Below are 20,205 nucleotides of genomic sequence, written 5' to 3'. Positions count from 1 at the left end.
AATGAATGTCTTACTAATCTGATACCAACTCCCTTCATATATCAAATGACCCTTCATGCTGTACATTTGCATGGTTTACTTCACATTGTTTTCCATTTATTACCATCTGTAGTGTACTAAATGTCAAACTATTACATCACGCTCTCATGGACCTTTGCAAGTGTAAATAGGTTTTAAAAGTCAGCTGGTTTGTGTGTTTAAGTGCTGATGAGAACCAGATACTTGCTGCTTAGAAACATTTTAGTTTATTCAGAATAATGCATGTGAAATATTCTTTGGCTTCTCCTCACTATTCTCCAAAGTCACACAGACTTTTCCACAGTGAACACACATCAGACACCAGCATCTTAACACACAAAGTCATAATTTAACCTTAACACAATCGTACCTTATGTCACCGTCCCTCCTTAGACAGTTACAGAATTCCAAGGCTCGGTGAACGGCAGCTTGATCCAATGTACATTCAGCGTCCTCTTTCAGAGCACCACCTTCTCCGTCGTCCTAGGGAGTGGAACTTCTCTCATAAGTAAGTGGATTTTACCATGACTACTCAGCCACGTAGCTGCCAATGAGGACATGTCTTAACTTCCCAGTCTTATTACTTTTCATTTAATTCAGACGGACCTCAGAACTTCACCCTGTCCCTGAAAACTGATCCTGTGGATTTAACCATCCCAGCCAGCAACGTCACTACCAAAGCAACATCCACACCAATGGTCAGCAACACGACGATAATGACTAATGGGAGCAGTGGTAAATAAACCATTTTCATATTTGAAGTGAGGATTCAGTGTCCTAATACAACACATTTGAGCCCCATTCACATCTAGATGGACTCAAACACGTTACAAATGCAGTATGAAAATAGATATCAATAACTAAGCCTCTTTATTACATCAAGTATAAAAACTATATAAAGAATTTCTGTATAATTCCAGTTGTTTACTAAGGAGAAGTTAATAAAAGCTTTCCTGTATATTTTACATATAAATACACACATTTAATATAGAATTACTGCTATACCTGCAAAGACAATTTTGCTGTTTAACATATTTGTATATAAAATGAGAAACATTACGGGAAATGTGGGAAAGAAACTCAAAGTGTAAATGTATTATGACTCTGTACTGCTCAGCATCGCGGCTGCCATCAAGGTCATTCCTTAACTTCCCAGTCTTATTACTCATTTTATTCAGGCGGAGCTCAGATTTCCCCCCCCACCCCCAATGCCAACCAAACCACCAACGTCACTACCAATGCAACATCCACACCAATGGTCAGCAACACGACGACAATGACTAATGGGAGCAGTGGTAAATAAACCATTTTCATATTTGAAGTGAGGATTCAGTGTCCTAATACAACACATTTGAGCCCCATTCACATCTAGATGGACTCAAACACGTTACAAATGCAATATGAAAATAGATATCAATAACTAGGCCTCTTTATTACATCAAGTATAAAAACTATATAAAGAATTTCTGTATAATTCCAGTTGTTTACTAAGGAGAAGTTAATAAAAGCTTTCCTGTATATTTTACATATAAATACACACATTTAATATAGAATTACTGCTATACCTGCAAAGACAATTCTGCTGTTTAACATATTTGTATATAAAATGAGAAAACGTGGGATTACGGGAAATGTGGGAAAGAAACTCTGTACTGCTCACCCTCACGGTTGCCATCAAGGTCATTCCTTAACTTCCCAGTCTTTTTACTCATTTTATTCAGGCGGAGCTCAGATTTCCCCCCCCACCCCCAGTGCCAACCAAACCACCAACGTCACTACCAATGCAACATCCACACCAATGGTCAGCAACACCCCGACGATGACAATGACAACGACTAAAGGAGCCAGTGGAGGTCTTCATGCTCAGGGTAAATATACCTATTATTTGGGGACGTTGTCTTAATATAACCTAATATAACCCACTTGACCTATAAAAGTTGGTACTAATTATAGAGAAATGGAGAAAGTGAAATTAGCACAGCTCTAAAGTCACTCTTAAGTCACAAACATATATTGCTGTGGATTATAATTTTCGGGGCCTTATTTGCCAAGTGGGAGTAGCCTTCGCTTAAGTGTAACAGCAGAAGTTCTATGTCTAGATGTTTGAGTCAGTGTTTGCTTTGACCTTCATGGGTTCTGTTAGCGCACACAAACACACAAAGAACTAGGTGCAATGAAAGCAGATTGTGTCAACTCATGTCACCTTTGGTCTGGGCAAAAAAAAAAAAAAAAATAGGCATTTGAAGACGCTGTAAAGACAACACCCAACAGTCAAGTAGCATGTTATGCACCTGCGTGAGAAGAAGGTAGAGTGGAAGATCTAGGTATCTACACAAACCTGAAACAAAGCAGCACCTGCTTTTCACCATTTTCACACCACAGATAGTTATGGCTGGATTGTTATAGATGGAGAATATGTAATGTAAGAAGTTTTAAAAGGCACTACAGACATTGTCCTAGTCTCTTCTTATGCACCGATTTTTAAAAATCCGAAACGACAGTCAGATCCCAACAGTCCTGCTACAGATTCAGCGTGCTGAAGCTGCAGAAAAGCTGCTGAGTGAGGTCTGACCAGTGGCAACAGGGTATGACACCCCACAACAACTGGGGCGACAGTGCCCTGGCACCAAGCTCAGCTGATTTGCACAGCACCTGGTCCTGGTTGTTGCCTAGAGGTTTTGAAGCCACGGAAAATGTGTCACAGGTTTGTTCCACACGTTGGCCCAGACTCAGAATGGCCGTAATCAAGAAGCTCATACGTCTGGTCATCTCATGGATCTCCCCAGAATCGCTTGGCATGTGCTCCCATTGCCACGTAGCCTCTAATCAACTGCTTTCAGTTGGAACTGGTCTTACTCCATCCTGGTTACTGGGAGACCATCATGTTCTTCTGCTTTCTGTCAGGGGATGCTGACCACATCTTAAATTCCTTTCTATTCACCAGGCAGATTCTCACGACTAGCTCGATGTTTTAATGTGCATGCTGGGCAAAACTACTTTATCGGAATGTCCTAGTCCAATCCGAGCCCCAGCACCTCAAGTCAGACAACACGGTCAATGGACTCCGTCAGTTCTAGCATCAGCCTTGTAGTTGTGTTGGCCTGGAAGTTTTGGCCAAGTTTGTTTTTCCACAAATTGCAGCACATTATTGCTAGTTATAAATTAAGGAAATAATCACAATTTAATGTCACATGCACAGCAGACAGTAAAATTAGATTTTGCTGTAAAAAAAAAAAAAAAAAGAATGAATTGGAATAATCATACTTGTTCACACATGTCAGTAAGTTTTCATTATAATTATCTTAATATTCATGCTATAAAATTGTACCAACTAAGGAACTTGTACTTTAAAACATAAGTCTCATTTCCACAAACTAAACTTGTAAAATAAAATGTAAGATGCAGCATCAATGTGATTAAGAAGAACTAGTCTTCGTGGCTTTTGATGTCTGTTTATAACCCATTATCCCTTTTACTTAAAAAATATATAGCAAGTTCAATTTCTCTTATTAATAGCAAATTAAATATTGTTGCTGTTTATAGTAAACATTCTTCTAATTTACTAATAACAGCAGCGAATTTCTAGGAATTTATCAAGATTATCTCCATGAAATATAACCACGTCACTTTTGCTGGTCACACGCAGATATGATTAATCAATAGGAACATTTCTGGGAAAAAATGCTTTTGTTCTAGTTGTAGGGGAACCAGAGACAGTACGCAGCCAGAATCTTTGGGTCAGTTCACAACAGGTCGGCTGATTGTTGCCAAAACATTTTTACGCAGGAAAACTTTCGTAGCTGCTGAATTGCGATGATCACATCATGTGATCTTCATCAGCTGATGATCAGCTGATAGAGTCTTGCTGTAATGGAAGCATTTCCAGAGTAAAAGAAGAAAACAAAAGGTACAGAAAGTCAAAAAGAAAAGCTTTCATGAATAACTCCTCATCTCTTTCTCTGGCAGCTTTTCTTCTTCTGCTGAGCATCCTCACCTGGTCTATCCTGCAGAACGCCTGAGAGTCCAGGGGCCAGTGGTTGCATGAACGATAAGATGACAGGTGTCAGTCGACTACAAATAAGTTATGTTACACTGATTTATTTAGACATGGTGGACATGTCCTTATTTTCATATCAGATACAAATTTAAGGAGATCCAAAACAAGAAAAAACAAAAACACTGTTTATACTACTAGTTTTAGTGAGCAAAAAAATACTTTCTTCTGCATAGGATGATCAAAAATGTACTGAGACTGTGCAGAATGTCCCACTCAACATACTCAGTTTGAGCTGTTTTCCAGAACACGTTGGCAAGAAAACTCTACAAAGAGCCAACATCATTTAACAAAGCAAACTCGAGACTGCTATTAAAAAATGTACACATTCATATTTTGGACTGTGACTGTAAATGTGTTGAAGCGTGACTAGAAAGCGCACGTACTATTAATAATGATAAAGACAATAATAAAGCTCAAGCTATGATTCACTGTTGTCTTCACTTCACTGACCCTTTTAAGGAACTAAGCATTGTGTCACGGTGCACACAACCATAACAAGGGCAGATTAGATCATAACCAAAAATCCTGACACCACCTTTTTATGGGGAGGGTGTGACAGCTAAATACAACAAATTCTGCAGGTAGCTTCCTTATTTAAGAACAGAAATTTGTCCCTAAATGTTGAGGAGTCACCCATATGTAACGTAAGTAGCTCTTAGAAACAAATTTTTGGCACAAGAAGAAAGAAAACACGTCACTTGTTGTGCAACTCGACCGTGGCGACTGTGGCACAGGATGGTAGAGCCTTATTTTCCACTAGTGCTACAATTGTTGGTTCGATCCCCGGCTCCTCTGGTCACATGTCGAAGTGTCCTTGAGCCAGACACTGAACCTCAACTTAGTTGCTCCTGGTGAATCCCCATCGTGATTGTGAGTGCGAATGGGTGAATGAGAAGCAGTGTAAAGTGTTTCGAGTGCCAATAGGTAGAAAAGCGCTTTATAAGTGCAAACCTGACTAGGTGACGACTGAAAGCAGACATGGCTGTAACCAACATCTGCCCACACAACCAAGAAAGCAAACACCACATTTAAAAGTACAACACCAGTCAGTTTCTAAATCCACAGTATTTTTAAAGGTCTCCATACAGATACTAAAAGCAATTACCTGCTTAAATATGGGGGGGGGGATATCTAACAGTCTGTAACCAGGCCTTATCTTGTTCCTCTAATTAACTGACCCATGTTGAATAGCAAGTTCTTCCTTTCAGATAGAAGCTAGAGCCGACCCCGTACCTCCATATCACAGAGCAGTTTCCCCACTACACATATGGTCCAAACCAATAACCCCTGCAAACACCCAGTGACACCATGAACAAGCGCACCTCCAAATGTAATGAGCCTCAATGAAAAAAGTAATTACTAGCAAATTATGCAAAATCCTGCATAACAGCACCTTATGCATGATTATTCCAGAAATCCCCAATGCGGTTTGGAAAAACAAACAAACAAAAAAAAACCTTTAGAGTGCTTCCAATTTTAATATTTTATTGCAATTTTTTCCTTTACAGACAAACTGAATAGTATAAAAAACTGACACTGAAATACAGACACACAAGGTCAAACTCACAAAAAAGGAAAACAAACACATTGAACTTAAAAACGGTCTTTTGTGGGTGAATTACCGTCTTTGCATTAAGACATGTCTGTCGAGGTGTCGTCTCTGACAACAGTCCACGTTTCTGTCTTGTCTTGAAGACAAATACCAGCCCAATAAAAACACAAACTGAATCTTACAGCTAGTCATTCCTGTTATAGCGATACTGGACAACTGGCCAAAATAACCAAACCAAATCGGTTTTAGGGACAAGGGAACAACTGAGTGTGTACATCATGCTTGTGTGTGTGTGTGTGTGTGTATATATATATATGTGTGCGAGTGTGTGCACATCTTTGCACTTTGTATCTACAATGAGTGTTAAAACAGGAGTCCGAGGTCCTATGGGCATCTGTGGGTATGCTGCATGCATCGGGTGAGGTCTGAGCCTACGAGTCTTCTTCACCGTTGACACTGTCAGCATCATCATCGTCACCTTCCACATGCTCTCCCTCCTCTTCCTCATCCTCATCCTCCTCCTCCTCCCTCTCTTGACTCTTCACCTGCACAGGTTCACAGAGATGCATGTATCAGAATCAGATGATTCAACAATGAAAATACATAAGGCTGTTAAGTACTGAATCTATGTATTTTTAACCTGTGTGGGATTTTGCAACATAAATAGATTGAATTACAATTCAAATTAATAGGAAAGATAGGAAATGAAAAAGAAAAAAACATATTTAAACTCCCTCACAATCTGCACAGCCCTTCAGATAATTGTAGTTGTCAAAATTCTAATAAGAATGCTACAAAACTTCTAATTAAGCAGAAAACAATGCTCTTCTCTGATTGGTCAGTAGGGTGAGCCTCACTCAGATGCAAATATCTAGAGGGATCCATCACATCTATCCTCAAATGTTAAATAATATTTTAATAATAAAATTTGAATAATGTTGTACATTATGACTCGATTAGTAAATGATACACAAATCTCTATTAAACCGTAAACTGTTTATTTATAAGCAGAGTGTTGATCTGTAAATAGTTGCATCATCTCCGAGATGTAAAATTTGGTCCCAAATGTCCAATTTCATGTTATCTGATCCTTTGCTTCATCAGTTTCATTTACAAGGACATAAAAAGAATAGCAGCAAATTTTTTTTTTTTTTTTTAACAGAACCATGCTTCAACACTTGATGAGGAAAGTTATGGTACATGACTCCGGTGAGACAGACTGAACTACTCTGCAACATAATGAACATAATGTAAATGAACAGCCAAAATTACTTTTCAGAGCCAACTTTGTGCAGCAGGAAAATCCTCTGATTAATTTTGACAAATTTCACTGATAAAGACAAAGCTATATTCCATAAATGGGCAAACAAGAACCTTGTATGGTTGTTGTTTAATTTCAATTTGTGAAACCTGACGCCGCCACAGTTTGTTTTGTGTAATGTAAGTAATGTTTTCCAATAGCTGGATGATTGAGCCTTACCTCTTCCTCCTCCAGCAGGTCACCCTCCTCTTCCTCCTCATCTTCATCTGAGTCATTTATCTCCTGGCTGTCCCGCTCCCTCTTCAACCCATCATCCTTCTTGTTGCTCTGGTGTGGAGGTGATGTGACCTCTCCTGGCTCAGTTTTTGTGCTCTTAGCTTCTGCCAAACATGAAACACACCCAGAAATTATTATCCTTCCATCCATCCATCAAAAAAAGCAGGTGGTTCTGAGTTGTTTCTGCCCATTTTGATGAAACGCAGGGCAGTAGCCCTTTTGATCTTTTGGTGGTTGTATTTCAAGACTATTTGATCATGATTTCCAATAGAGATCATTTTGAGGATAGTGGGCTTCAGTTTGGAAGCGATCTAGATAAAAACTAGAGCATTTATTTTTGACCCACCCTTAGAGAAATAAGATTATTTTTGCCATTCAGGCATTGAACCCAGCGGAGGCCTGACACCCCCACCATCCGTACCAGACTTCTTGCTGTGGTCCTTCTCCATGCGCTCCAGGCAGTCCAGCAGATCATCCACTTTGCTTTTGATTTGAGTTAACTCCCGCTTGATGGTTTGCAGTTCATCCACTTTCACTACGCAGATGAAAATAAAGGAAAAACGAATATTAGAGAGACAAAAAAAAAAAAAAAAAAAAAAGACAGAGTTTCACTTATTAATCCTCTGGCTTCTAAAAAGGCCCCACATACACTGGAGGAGACCTAGAAATATGACATGATTTGGACTAATGCACCATTGTCATGCGCAATGTTCAACTTGTTTAAGATTAGTTACTACGTTTAGCATAATCTGTCAAAGGGAGGCAGTAAGAGACACTCACTTGTTCTAGATGAAGTCCTCTGACTGCTCTTTGAGGAAGAGGAGAAGCTGCTCTTGGTTCGCCGGCTGCTTCCTCCACTGAGGCTGACCCGGGGGCGCTTGGACGGGATGACAGCCCTCGACAGGGGTGGAGGGGGCGCAGGAACACGGGACGGGTACGAGTACATTCTGGTGTCAAATGCACAGTGAGAGTCAAACGATAACAGTTTGTGACATGAATGTACAGCAGTGGAGGATTAGTGAGGGTTTCACCTAGTGAGGTAAAAAGAAATGTTGGAAAAATGTTTTGCTTACAAACTCACTATTTGCATGTGCAGTTGACCACATTGTGGGCATAGACAAGCAAAAGAGTAACTGTGGTTAAATGCTCATGAGGAACAAGGAGGTGAACTGACAGATAAAAAGCTAATTTATCTCATTTCTGTTTAAAATTCAGAGAAAATGGAAATATCCACTTACCTGTCATAATAATCTCTCTGAAAGTCATAGTCAAGGTCAAAGGAAGAACTGCTGCTAAAAGGAAAAATGATAAGTATTTGTAAGACCATATGCAGAAAGTTACTGTATGTAGTAATTTTACAAAATGTGACTTTTAAATTAAAATTTTACTTGAATTATTTTATTTAAATGTAACAGCTGTAACAGTATAACTGACCTGTACATGTCTCCAGCAGATCGTTTGGTGGTTTTTGACCTGTGAGGTTTGGGTTCTCCAGCCAGATTGATGTCTGAAGGGGGGGGGGGGGGGGGGCAAATCCATTAGGCTTTAACCAGCTCAGTGTGTTCAATTAAAGTGGAATTTCTTATATGATTTACCAAAACATTTTCAATGTGAACCATCCTATTATATCAGCTGCTGGAGGTTTGCACCAAACAAATTTGTACATTTGAAGCACCCCTCCAACACAGAAGTCTTACATTTATTGCTACTTCACGCAGTGATTGGGTCTTATAAATTCAAACCAGACAGTGAAGGCTTTTTCAGTATTTACTTTGTGATGAATAGTTTCACTGGGCTCACCTCACTGCAAGTCTGAGTTGTATTTACATGAAGGATTCTGGGATATTTTTGGTCTGCTTTGCAACTTGAGGAACAAAGTGAAATATAGGTTTCATGTGTCCTCATAACGTGTTCAATTTTTATTTATTTTATTTATTTTTTTATTTTTTTTAAAGGCAGGGAAAAGGACCTGATGAAATTTTAGGATTCTGTCCAACTTTAAAAGTGAAACAGAACTTGAAATGTTTATTGGGAATCAAAATATCAGTTTGTAGATCCAATTGTTCTGAGCGAACGTTACATTAATAGGAATTAAAAGGAAGAATGAATGGTTGACTTCACCTCCTCAGGCTCCTGAAACTACTCCGTAATGGACATGTCTGTCTATTAAACATTTGCAACCTGTGACAAGCAACTGCAAATAATGGTGCCGTTAAGTGAAGAGGAGACGTGAAATACAGGCGTTAATGTCAAATTTCACTGAAAGAAATGATGACGCATCCCACATAAACATGAAGAATTATTTGTTTACACACTGGCAAATTTGGAAACTCCTACACAATTATTTTTAATCATTTGGTGTTTTTTTTTCCTTGGCAACTCCACCCACGGGGTCAGCGGGTCAGAGTGTCGCAAACACAGCGTCCATGCAAACTGCTTTCTCTTTCGTTTTAAACTGAATGCAATGATTTGCAAATCTCACCAGCCATATTTTATTCCCAATAGAACATAATAAATCAGATGTTGATACAGACATTTTGCGATTTCATGGAAAATATTAGCTCACTTTGAATTTGATGTCAGCAACACATCTCAATAAAGGAATAATGGAACAGGGTGATATTTACCATTGTGTAGCATCCCCTCTTCTTTTAACAACTGTCTGTAAACATCTGGGAAGTAAGGAGACCAGTTTTAGGTGAACAATGTTATTCCATTCTTCTCTAATGCGGGATTCTAGCTCCTCAACAGTCCTGGGCTTTTGTTGTCGGCTATTTCGTCTTATGATGCGCCAAATGTTTTCCACTGGTGAAAGGTCTGGACTGCAGGCAGGTCAGTTCAGCACCCGGACTCTTCTCCTGTAAAGCCATGCTGTTATGATGGATGCAGCATGTGGATTAGCATTGTCTTGCTGAAATATTCAAGTCCTTCCATGAAATAGACATTGTCTGGATGGGAGCAGATGTTGTTTTAAAACCTCTGTGTAGATTTCAGCATTGATGGTTCCTTTCCAGATGTGTAAGCTGCCCACACCATAGGAACTAATGCTCCCCAATACCATCAGAGATACAGCCTGTTTTTTGAACAGAGCGTCCATGGTTTCCAAAAAGAATTTAAAGTCTTGATTCATCTGACCAGAGAACAGTTTGCCATTTTGCCTCAGACCATTTCAAATGACATTTGGCACAGAAAACATGGCAGAGTTTCTGGATTGGGTTCACATATGGCTTCTTCTTTGGATTATACAGCTTTAACTTATATTCGTGGATTGCACAGCAAACTGTCTTCACAGACCGTGATTTCTGGAAGTGTTTCTGAGCCCATGCAGTGATGTCAGGTAGAGAATCAGGCCTGTTTTTAATGCAGTGCCACTTGAGGGCCCCAAGATCACACATCTCCAGCTTTGACTTTGGCCTTGTCCCTTATGCAGATTCCTCCAGATTTTCTGAATCCTTTGATGATATTATATACTGTATATGGTGGGATCTGCAAAGTCTTTGCAATTTACATTGAGGAACATTTTTCTGAAATTATTCCACAATCTTTTGGCACAGTATGGTGAATGCCCATCTTAACATTCAGCCATGTTACTGACCTGTTGCCAATTAACCCAAGTAGTTTTCAAATGCTCCTCCATTCGCACCAAGTGCTTTTCCCGCATTTTGTTGCCCCTCTTCCAACTTTTTTGAGATGTGTTGCTGCCATCAAATTCAAAATGAGCTAATTCTTGCTATGAAATGGCAAAATTACTCAGTCTCAACATCTGATAAGTTGTTTACGTTCTATTGTGAATAAAATATGAATTACTGTTCATTGCATTCTGTTTTTATTAATGTTTTACCTTTTTTAGAATTGGGGTTATATACGGATCTATCCGGACAGGATCTTGGCAACATATTTTCTCTAACACCATGTGTCAGATTTTCAACATTTCTAATTTTGTAGTACATTTGACACTTCAGATTTGTAAAAATCTGAAACTTTTAATAGGCAAAGGTTTTTGGGAACCAAGAAGAGGCAAATTTGCAAACAATCTGTTTAAAACTAGCATACAGTAATGCGAGCAACTACTTTAAAACTTTCTCTCGTTCCAAAAAAAAAAAAAAAATCAAACCCTTACCAAGCACTTGTCCAACAATCATCCTCCCATCCTCCCCGGTAACGGCAGCTCGGGCATTCCTCTCATTGGAGTACTGAACGAAGGCGTAGCCCTTGTGGACAGAGCAGCCTACGATCTTGCCATATTTGGAAAAGATGGCCTCGACATCTGCCTTAGTGACCAGCAGGGTGTTGAGGTTGCCGATGAAGACCCGGGAGTTGAGGGAGCGTGGGTCGGTCTTGTTGGTGACGTTGCTGGCCATAAGGCTGGAGGTGGTGGGCGAACGACTAGCGGGAAGACACAGACACAAATACACAATTATCAGATTTAGTGGCACTAATGCAACTTTGACCCATCTGAACTACTCCTGCTGTTAATGAGTCAAATGTTGCACAGTCTCCAACATCATCAGCCTTTATGATCAGCTGACTTTCCTGGAAAGTTAGGTTAAAAAAAAAGTAGACATCAATGACAAAGTAAACACTTGTGAAGTTATGGGTTACCCTTCTTGTACAGGTGTGTCCATGTTCTGAAATTGCTAAAGAATTGCCTTTTAATGGTTACAATTTATAAGCTTCATAATTTCTTTGTTTTAAAAATAAATAGTACAATAATACAACTGTTAGTTGTCACCAAGTTATTAAATAATTTAGGTCAATTTAGAAGACTGTGAAACTCAAACTGATACTACTTAGAGTAGTAATTTTACTCCACAAGAAAATAACTGTTGATACAGAAGAACCTGTAACAGTATCAGATGAAACATCAAGTCAGAATGTTATTATCCTCAGCTTATTTGTATTAGCTTTTCCAGTATGAGATGTGGTGCTACGCCTATCGAATAACTATTAGAGTTATCATATTACATGTGTATAAGAAACTATTTCCAACATGATCAGCTGAACAGGTGGCTTAACATTAGCATATTTCAAAAGAATTAGTAATGTCCACATACTGTTTGATTATTGCATGCAGAAAATTTTAAGTGACCTCAAATGTTATTCATGATTCATTTCAAAGGGTAAATATTGACAGACGTTGCAGTTTCAGCCTTGACATTCTTTCTGAAATAAAACATCGCCAGCGTTTCCCACAGGAGGCTGTGTTATGAAAGAAAACCTTTCAGTTCATTATTGGATGTCGGCATGACAACAGCTGGAGAGTTAAACTCAAGTTAACCATCGCTCACTTCCACCTGAGACAGAAATGGAACATGTAACCCGCTACATATTTGAAGCGTGTGAAAAATAGAGCTTAAAGCATTTCAAAATTGTGTTTTTACTGTTTTCTTGAGCAGTGGAGAAGCGGCCTTTAGTGTCTGAGTTGAGGCTTTGGTAGCTTAAGTGATACGAAGAATGTAGCTCACCTTTTTAAGAAACATTCATGGTGGCATTGTCTGGAGAATGCCATGGTGAAGGAGCAGCATTTTATTTCTCACAGCAAGTTTTTTTTTTCCCCAGTAGAGAACAATTATTTATAATTTTGTATTTTAACTTAAATCCAGCCTCATCATCATATTACACTCTACCTTAATCGATATTTTTTACCCTTTCATTAGTTTGCCAATAAACAAAGCCTAGAGTTGATATTGTCAAATATGTTTTGTCTGACCAACTGTCCGAGACGTTCAACGTACTGTCATGACAGACAAATCGTAAAATCCTCACATTTGAGAAGCTGGAACCAGTGCATGCACTAATTTGGATTAAAAATAAAAATAAATGAAAGGCTAAAAATTAATCAATTAATGAAAACCGTTGCTGTAGATAAATAAATCATCACAGTATGAACACACTGTATTGCCTCTGAACAAAGGATATTTACCTGTATTAGTAAAAAAACCAACAATGCCAGACTTCTTTACATTTACTAGGGAATTAAAGACTGAACACATTTACTCCTCTGGTACTGTATCACTTACAAGTCATATACCCTATGAACAGAGCATGTTATCATTCAAAATGACAGAAGGGAGGATGTGAGTGCTCAGTGAAGCCCAAACCTTTGTGTGCCCTGATGCAGCAAACATGAAAACAATGGTGGTATTAACAGTAACCCCCTGGCTGACAGGGGGCTTAACATTCATCACTCACTCCATAACGTCTGTGTGCAGGGCTGTCGTCTGTCTGATGTTTGACACTGTGGGCTGGGCTCAGTTTGGTTGGGCTGGTGTCTTGACCTTCACCTTCGCCCCTCACGATTTATACTGAGGCGACAGAAAACACACCTCAGTCAAGCTGAGCAGGGTTATCTTTTACCAATCTTACCTGGTTGAATTTGTGTACAGGGCTCAGTGAGGAGGCAAACAGTGACATAGATCTTTAAGAAAAAAAAAGGGTCTACAAAATTCTAGAACCTAAATCAACTCAAAATGTTTGTTTAAGTGTAATATCTAGCACAAAAGAATACAGATCTAGCAGCTACAAACCTGGGACTAAACACAACGGTGACAAAATCTGTTAGAATTCAATCAATTAAAAAGACTAACTGCTCCACATATGCTCATGTATCTGTAGCCCTAATGAAATATGGTTGTAGGACTCCAGATGGGAGTTTGTGAAGCGCTTGTGCAGAGCAACATCAGCATCAACTTGAAGCTCAACTGTGTGTATGTGTGTGTGTAAATCATTGTGCAAAATCTATAAACAGAAATTTTCCGACAAATCATTTGAAAACAAACAAATGCACTTTTATGTTTAGGGAAATTGAATGCACAGACTCATCACTAAGGTGTCAAATTTAACCAATTGTAGTGGCAGGACAGGTAGGACTAGATGAGTGAGGTACCTGCATTTCATATGAAAATGTCTGGCAGGAGTGTTGGCACATAATTTATATACTTATTGCCCTTTATTTGAGACTTATTAAGCACAGAATCTCTGCATGGATTAACAATATACATATTGGGAATAAATAAGAACTAATATACATAGCATATCATATCATATAACATAGAATGCCAGTAAGTTAAATCATGTTAATTATAATTAACCTGATAAAAGTAATAGTCTAACTTAAAATTTGTGTAAGGTTGCATGGCATTTACTATTTATACATAATTAAGCTAAATTTAAATTTAATATGATAAAGGCTGGGATGCAGAATGACTCTGACCTTACAGAGCCACTTTAAATTTATTCAGTGTTTCTGAAGTGTAGGCCATATTTAATGTGACAAAACTATTTTAATAGCCAGGTAATGAGGTGGACAATTAATTTTTTCTTAGTAATAAAATAATGGGCCTCGAATGCAGATAGGTGGCAGAAAATTGGGTACACTGACACATTTCAGACAATTTTCCGCTAAATTGCCAACTATAAAAAGTCCTAACCTGTATCCCCACGAAAGATGTTTCAAAAAGCATTATGCATGCACAGTCCCATTCTCACGACTGGATTTATGGGTATAAATGTTTATGTATGGATATACCTGCAGTCTATGAGTGAACGTAAAGGCAAGAGTTTATTTTGGTACACAAAGAGCCAACATACTCTTTCAGATAAACAAACGTTTAATCATTTATGTGTATTTGTATCGTTACGTAAGAAAACTGAAGCAGTCCAAAACTTCCAAAATCTTCATCATGTGGGGGGGGGAAAAAACAAAAAACAAAAACACTCCACATCAAAAACAAGCTGACTGAGTAGTACGAACCGGAAAATCAAAGTCTGGGGATTATCAAAAATTACCTAAACCATCCACAACACACCCGCCTGGACCTCGACAGCGTCATCATCACGTTTATTGTGAAACACAGGCCCTGCGTTAGCCTCGGTGGCTCAAAGCCGGCTAGCATGGCTAAAGTTAGCCAACCACCAATTGAAAAGCATAAAAAAAAATGTAACGCAACCAGACCAGTTCCATTGTTTGCAAAAATAAGACCTGCAAAATTCTGACAATCTTGTAGTTGATAATCTGTAATCAAACACGGATAAGGGTGAAGCTGCCATTATCAAACCAAAGGGGTTTTTCTGCTAGCTAGCTAGTTAGCTAGCGGGTGGACTGGCCGAAAAGTCTGCCAAAAATTATCAGTCCCGTCAATTAAAAGTCTTCACAATAACTGCTACAAAAATAAAGCTACACAAACATGAAAAAGGGGGTGAAATTGGGGCTAGGATGCATCCAAAGTGCTGTGCTTATAAAAACCACAACCAGCGTTTGTGTGTTTTGAGGTGGATGAGAGTCTCCAAGTCAGCTAAGCTAGCTACCTCGCTAGCCAGCACAATACGTTTTGTCCACTCGCAAAATAGAAAAAGCATCGTTGAAAAAAATCCAAAAAGAAAAAGGAAGATAAAAATAAAAATGTCTGGGAACAAAATACTCACCACGACCTTAACGAGTAAAATGTCTTGCTTTCGGTAATATCGCTCAAATTGTTACTTAGGTGGTCCCTTCGGAGCACAAGCGAATAGCCCCCCGCCGCAGTGAGCTAGCTTTCTTCTAGCCACCGAGCTAACGTAATGCTAACCGCCGATGGCGCAGCAATGGGAGGAGGCGTTGGTTTTGGGTCACAGAGCAGTTCAAGAGAGTGGGGTCTTTGATTGAGTAGTCAGATAACAATCACTGCTAATACCACTATAACCTGTAAATCAAAACGAGCCCACCCGTTGTCTGCGCCAGTCGATCCTGCCTCCAAAAGCCTATAATGCTATTAATGAACAAATTTCAGGTACTTGTATTGTTTGAGTACAATTTCACGCCACCTTTTGTTTCTGCACCACAGTATTTCTCTAGCTTATTATATTATTAATTATTTATATTTATTATAAGTTACTATTTATCTAGCTTAGTATTTATACAGCTTTAGTTAATGTTACTTTATATGAAAATGTAGACTTTAAATAGAAATACAAAACATACGAGGAGATTGTAAAATATGATGCTTTGATATGTGCAAAATACAGAAAGTGGAACCTTAGGAAGTCGTTTTTGTCTTTGTTTTAAAATGCAGTAATAATTTATTTTTATTTTAAAATTTAATTTGAGGTTTGTGTGAAGGTGCTCTGGTTAGTTTTGAGGTATGTGTTTCTAAAATTACTTTCTTACTTTTTACAAACCAAACAAATGAGAATATTAATCCACAGTAAATATAATCATGTTATCCAATATAAAATAGTTAGCACCATACATACATTATGCATTAATATAAAATAGAGTATATATAACGGTGAGATGGGGCATTCGACTTTCCATTTAATCTTTCATTTTAAGACATTATATATTAGATACAATTTTCTTTTATAATTTGGGTACATATTTGGCCTAGCCAGTAGAGGACTTCTAAATGAATATGTTTACAGTACTCCGACCAAAATAAAGGATGCACTAACCTTTAACTGCAAAGTTAACTGCTGTCGCGAAGGTTTGGTTCTCTTGGCAAGAAAAACAATAATAAACATTATTAAATTCTCTATTTAACATCATATGAACCTGTGTTATTGTAAAAGTTACTTTTGCATCTGATTTAATAGTTTGTTTTTCTTTTTTGTCTGCGTTGTGTGGAGTATTGAGTAATTTCTCTACCATCAGCAACCTAAGTCTTGCAGAACATTTTCTTATTTTGAAAGCAAAACTAAGTTGAAATGGATAACATTTGTTGTTCCAAATATACACATAAAAATGTTCCTCTTTAAATACTCTCCTATTACCACAGTCAGTCATGGGGAGGCACTGTTGTTATAAATATACATGAATGATGAAAATCAGAAAAATAAAACTAGGAAAAGCTTAAGATTTGTGAGCTTAAACAGTTGTGTAACATTTTCTAAATCAGCTAAATTAAAAAGAAATAAACCTCTGCAAGAAACCTGTATGGTACACTGAAATAAAATCAGTCACAGACACTGATTGGAGTCAGAATAAAGCATCATGTTGGACTGATCACACTAATTTACTGAATGTCCCCAAGCGGGAGCACATGAGTGTGCTTTTGTTTTCTCCAGTCTAAGTAAAAGGCTAATAAAACTCTTTGTAGGACTATCTGAAAATTTTGCTGCAGCAGATGAACTGTTCAGCTAAACTGGACTATCAAAAAAAAAATAAAAAAGGGGGGGGGGGGGGGGGGGGTTTATGGTACACACCAGAGGAGCTGTTTCACAAAAACGTCCAATGCTTCTATTTCATATAGGCTAAAACCGCAAAAGCAACAATTTTAACTTTGGCAATTAGACATCATTTATAAGAGCGTGAGTTAAAATGGTTGTCTGTCTATGTTGGCCCTGAGATGCACCTTGCCTCTCGTCTAATGACAGCTGGGATACTCTCCAACCCCAGGTCGCCTGAACTTGATAAGCAGTTACAGATAATGGATGAATGGAATATACATTAAGACCCAACTCATAGACAAGGGAAGATAGGAAGGAATGAAATTCTTCCATTTGAGAAGATGCAACTGTGTTTGGCTTTTTTCTTAATAGTTGAGAGGAACAATTGATCATCAATATAGTTGTGGATAAACTTTCTTTTAGTTAATTTCCTACAGATCTCATAGTAATTCACAAAAAAGACAATCAAAAATTGCAAACAAGTCAGTCGAAAGACAATTTGTGTAAAATAAATATATGTTATTTTTTCCTATGTCGTTAATGACATGCTGACCCTTAAAATTTACAGTTGGTTCACTCCTGGGCTGCAGGGGGCCACTGGAAATGTTTGCCAATGTATTTTAAAACCCTAATTTATAATAAATACATAAAAACATTAAATAAGTCTCATGTATGTTACAGTAGGGAGAAACTCCAGCTGTAAATGATAAATTATTGATGATTGAATTAAGTTTAACTGCTTCAGATTTAGAGTTTGGTGCTGCTCATGTTGGCTCACCATCAAACTGCCATGTTTAAGTGGTTATAAGCAAAACCCGTGCATCTTTCACAAGTCAATATATCTGCTCTGGCAGCTTCCAGTGTTTCTGAACGACATTATTGCACCTGAGGAGGCAGAGAAAAGGGCAGAGACACGATGGCAACTAAGAGAGAACAATACCAGCTGTTTTCTGTATCCAGTTACCAGAGATGAAACCTTCTCCAATGTCCCAATTTTTCATGGAGAATATGTTCTTTTGTGAATTGTTCTCGCTCATGTGGTTTTGCTTTGAGCACCATCGCAGAGGACTTGTTTACAGCTCTGTGCATCATCTCAGGAATCAGAAATATAAGTCCAAGTTTCAGTTTCAACGTGTAAACAGATCCATAGATGAAAGGTTTGTCTGCTTGTTTGCCTGCTTTGTGTTTTCCTGTCGATCTTAACTGTGCAACGAAGGGACGGATGTTTGACGGGATGTCATACATCCCGTCAAAGATGTGATGTGACGAGTGCAAATGTGTGATCGACCTCGTGTCCTGAATGTCAGTGCAGACATTGACAGGGGGGCATTTTTTTTATCCCTGCATAAATTAAACAGTGCTCACAATTACAGAGGTGACATAGGAAATTATGCAGATCACAACCCAGAAAAGTCAGTATAATGCAGGTATAAACTTAAAAATTAAAATTTCATAAAGTGAAAGATGTGAGTAAGTGTGACTTAGAAATGTGTTAACGACACTGTCAGCTGTTATAATATTATTAGCCATTCAGGAGAGGCAGCTAGAAGAGAATAAATTGTTGAATTGTATGAATTTTAGGTTTAACACCTTGTATGAGAACTTTTCAACCTGTGTAGAGCATTGGCTGGTTATCAAACAGCCAAGTAATGGTGCCATTAAAATGTATCAAGGAGAAGAAGCAGATTACGATATATATGAGGTTCTATAAAATAACGATAATAAGATCAAAAGGAAAATTAATTATAGTCACTACTCAAGATTGAGGTGCTATATTGTTTGTATGTTTGTGAACCCGCTTCCATTAACTTAAAACTTAAGTCCTGGATAAAACAATGAAATAGAACTAAGCTGACTTACAGTTTTATATCATTTGGAATATGGTTAAAAGGAGGTCAGAGATATTATTAAAAGAATTATACTGCAAATAGACCTAATTTGAACTGAGATTAATGTCACTCAAACAAATCTTTCATAAAGAACCTACAGTAGATTCAAACTGTATATATACTTATAAGTAAAGTAGTGAGAATGCACTGTATTAGTACAAGAAATCAAGTTCAGTGCAGTGGAGCAGTGGGGAGCTGATGATACTGCCTGGGGAGCTAGTGTCCAACTCAAGGAAAGCACCTGGTGAGTGGGTTGGGATTTGATCCTTGAAAATCCTGCGTCCTACAGGAGCTCTAACCACGAAGCCACCAGTCTACTTGTTGACCCACTAGCAGTTTTATTACCCCCCCCCCCCCCCACACACACACACACACACACACACATACACACACACAACCTAAGCCACACTACCACTGGCAAGTAGTGAGATTTATTATTTTCTTAAAACACAGTTGAGCAACTGGTCTAAAATAAGATAATGATACAGTTAGTTGCAACCTTGCAGTATGCTAGAATAATGAGGGAAACAATGTATTTTAAACAGCCCTGAACCTGAAGCTGTTGATCTCATTAATGTTCAAGATGTGTTCCACAAACTTTCAAATGTGAAAAATGTGGCATTTGTGGTAGCGAATAATGAATAATTAATCAACCAAAAACGACGACTGGTAAATGTGGAGTTGATTTTAATCTTTTTATTCATGACAGCTGGGAGGGGCAGCTCTAGCTCAGTTGGTAAAGGCAGTTGACCACAGTGTCAGTGGTTCGATCCCCGGTCCCGGCTATATGTCGAAGTGTCTCTGGGCAAGAGAGGCCATTCCCATCCCCAGCTGTGCAGTGCTGGTCCAAGCCTGGTAGAAATTGGGGAGGGTTGGTTGGAGGGTTGGTTGCGTCAGGAAGGGCAAAAAAACTGTGCCAAATCAACATGCAGACAATGATCCGCTGTGGCGACACTGAACTCATGGGATAAGCCGAAAGGATAAAAAAATTTACTGACAGCTGGGTGCC

The 20,205-nt window shown here is 38.4% G+C and overlaps 1 protein-coding gene across 6 annotated transcripts; it reads right to left on the bottom strand.

Moving 5' to 3' along the window:
- Positions 1 to 5,543: 5,543 nt before the first annotated feature.
- On the bottom strand, positions 5,544 to 15,746 carry LOC137140637 (heterogeneous nuclear ribonucleoprotein C-like). 6 transcript variants are annotated; one of them, XM_067529055.1, is made up of 9 exons: positions 15,589 to 15,746; positions 13,357 to 13,469; positions 11,285 to 11,550; positions 8,599 to 8,671; positions 8,403 to 8,456; positions 7,945 to 8,111; positions 7,586 to 7,699; positions 7,108 to 7,268; positions 5,544 to 6,172 (listed from the first exon to the last, which is right to left on the bottom strand). In XM_067529055.1, the coding sequence occupies exons 2-9, from the start codon at positions 13,359 to 13,361 to the stop codon at positions 6,059 to 6,061; spliced, it is 954 nt and encodes a 317-aa protein (XP_067385156.1). In that variant the 5' UTR covers positions 13,362 to 13,469; positions 15,589 to 15,746; the 3' UTR covers positions 5,544 to 6,058. The 6 variants fall into 6 exon arrangements, with proteins under 6 accessions (XP_067385156.1, XP_067385158.1, XP_067385159.1 ...); XM_067529057.1 differs by having other exon boundaries at positions 7,108 to 7,265; XM_067529058.1 differs by having other exon boundaries at positions 8,403 to 8,453.
- Between the last annotated feature and the right edge of the window lie 4,459 nt (positions 15,747 to 20,205).

This window comes from Channa argus, chromosome 14 (genome assembly GCF_033026475.1).
Source record: "Channa argus isolate prfri chromosome 14, Channa argus male v1.0, whole genome shotgun sequence".
NCBI lineage: Eukaryota > Metazoa > Chordata > Actinopteri > Anabantiformes > Channidae > Channa > Channa argus.
The sequence above is the reverse complement of the archived record's forward strand: the minus strand, read 5'-3'. Positions and strand labels throughout refer to the sequence as shown.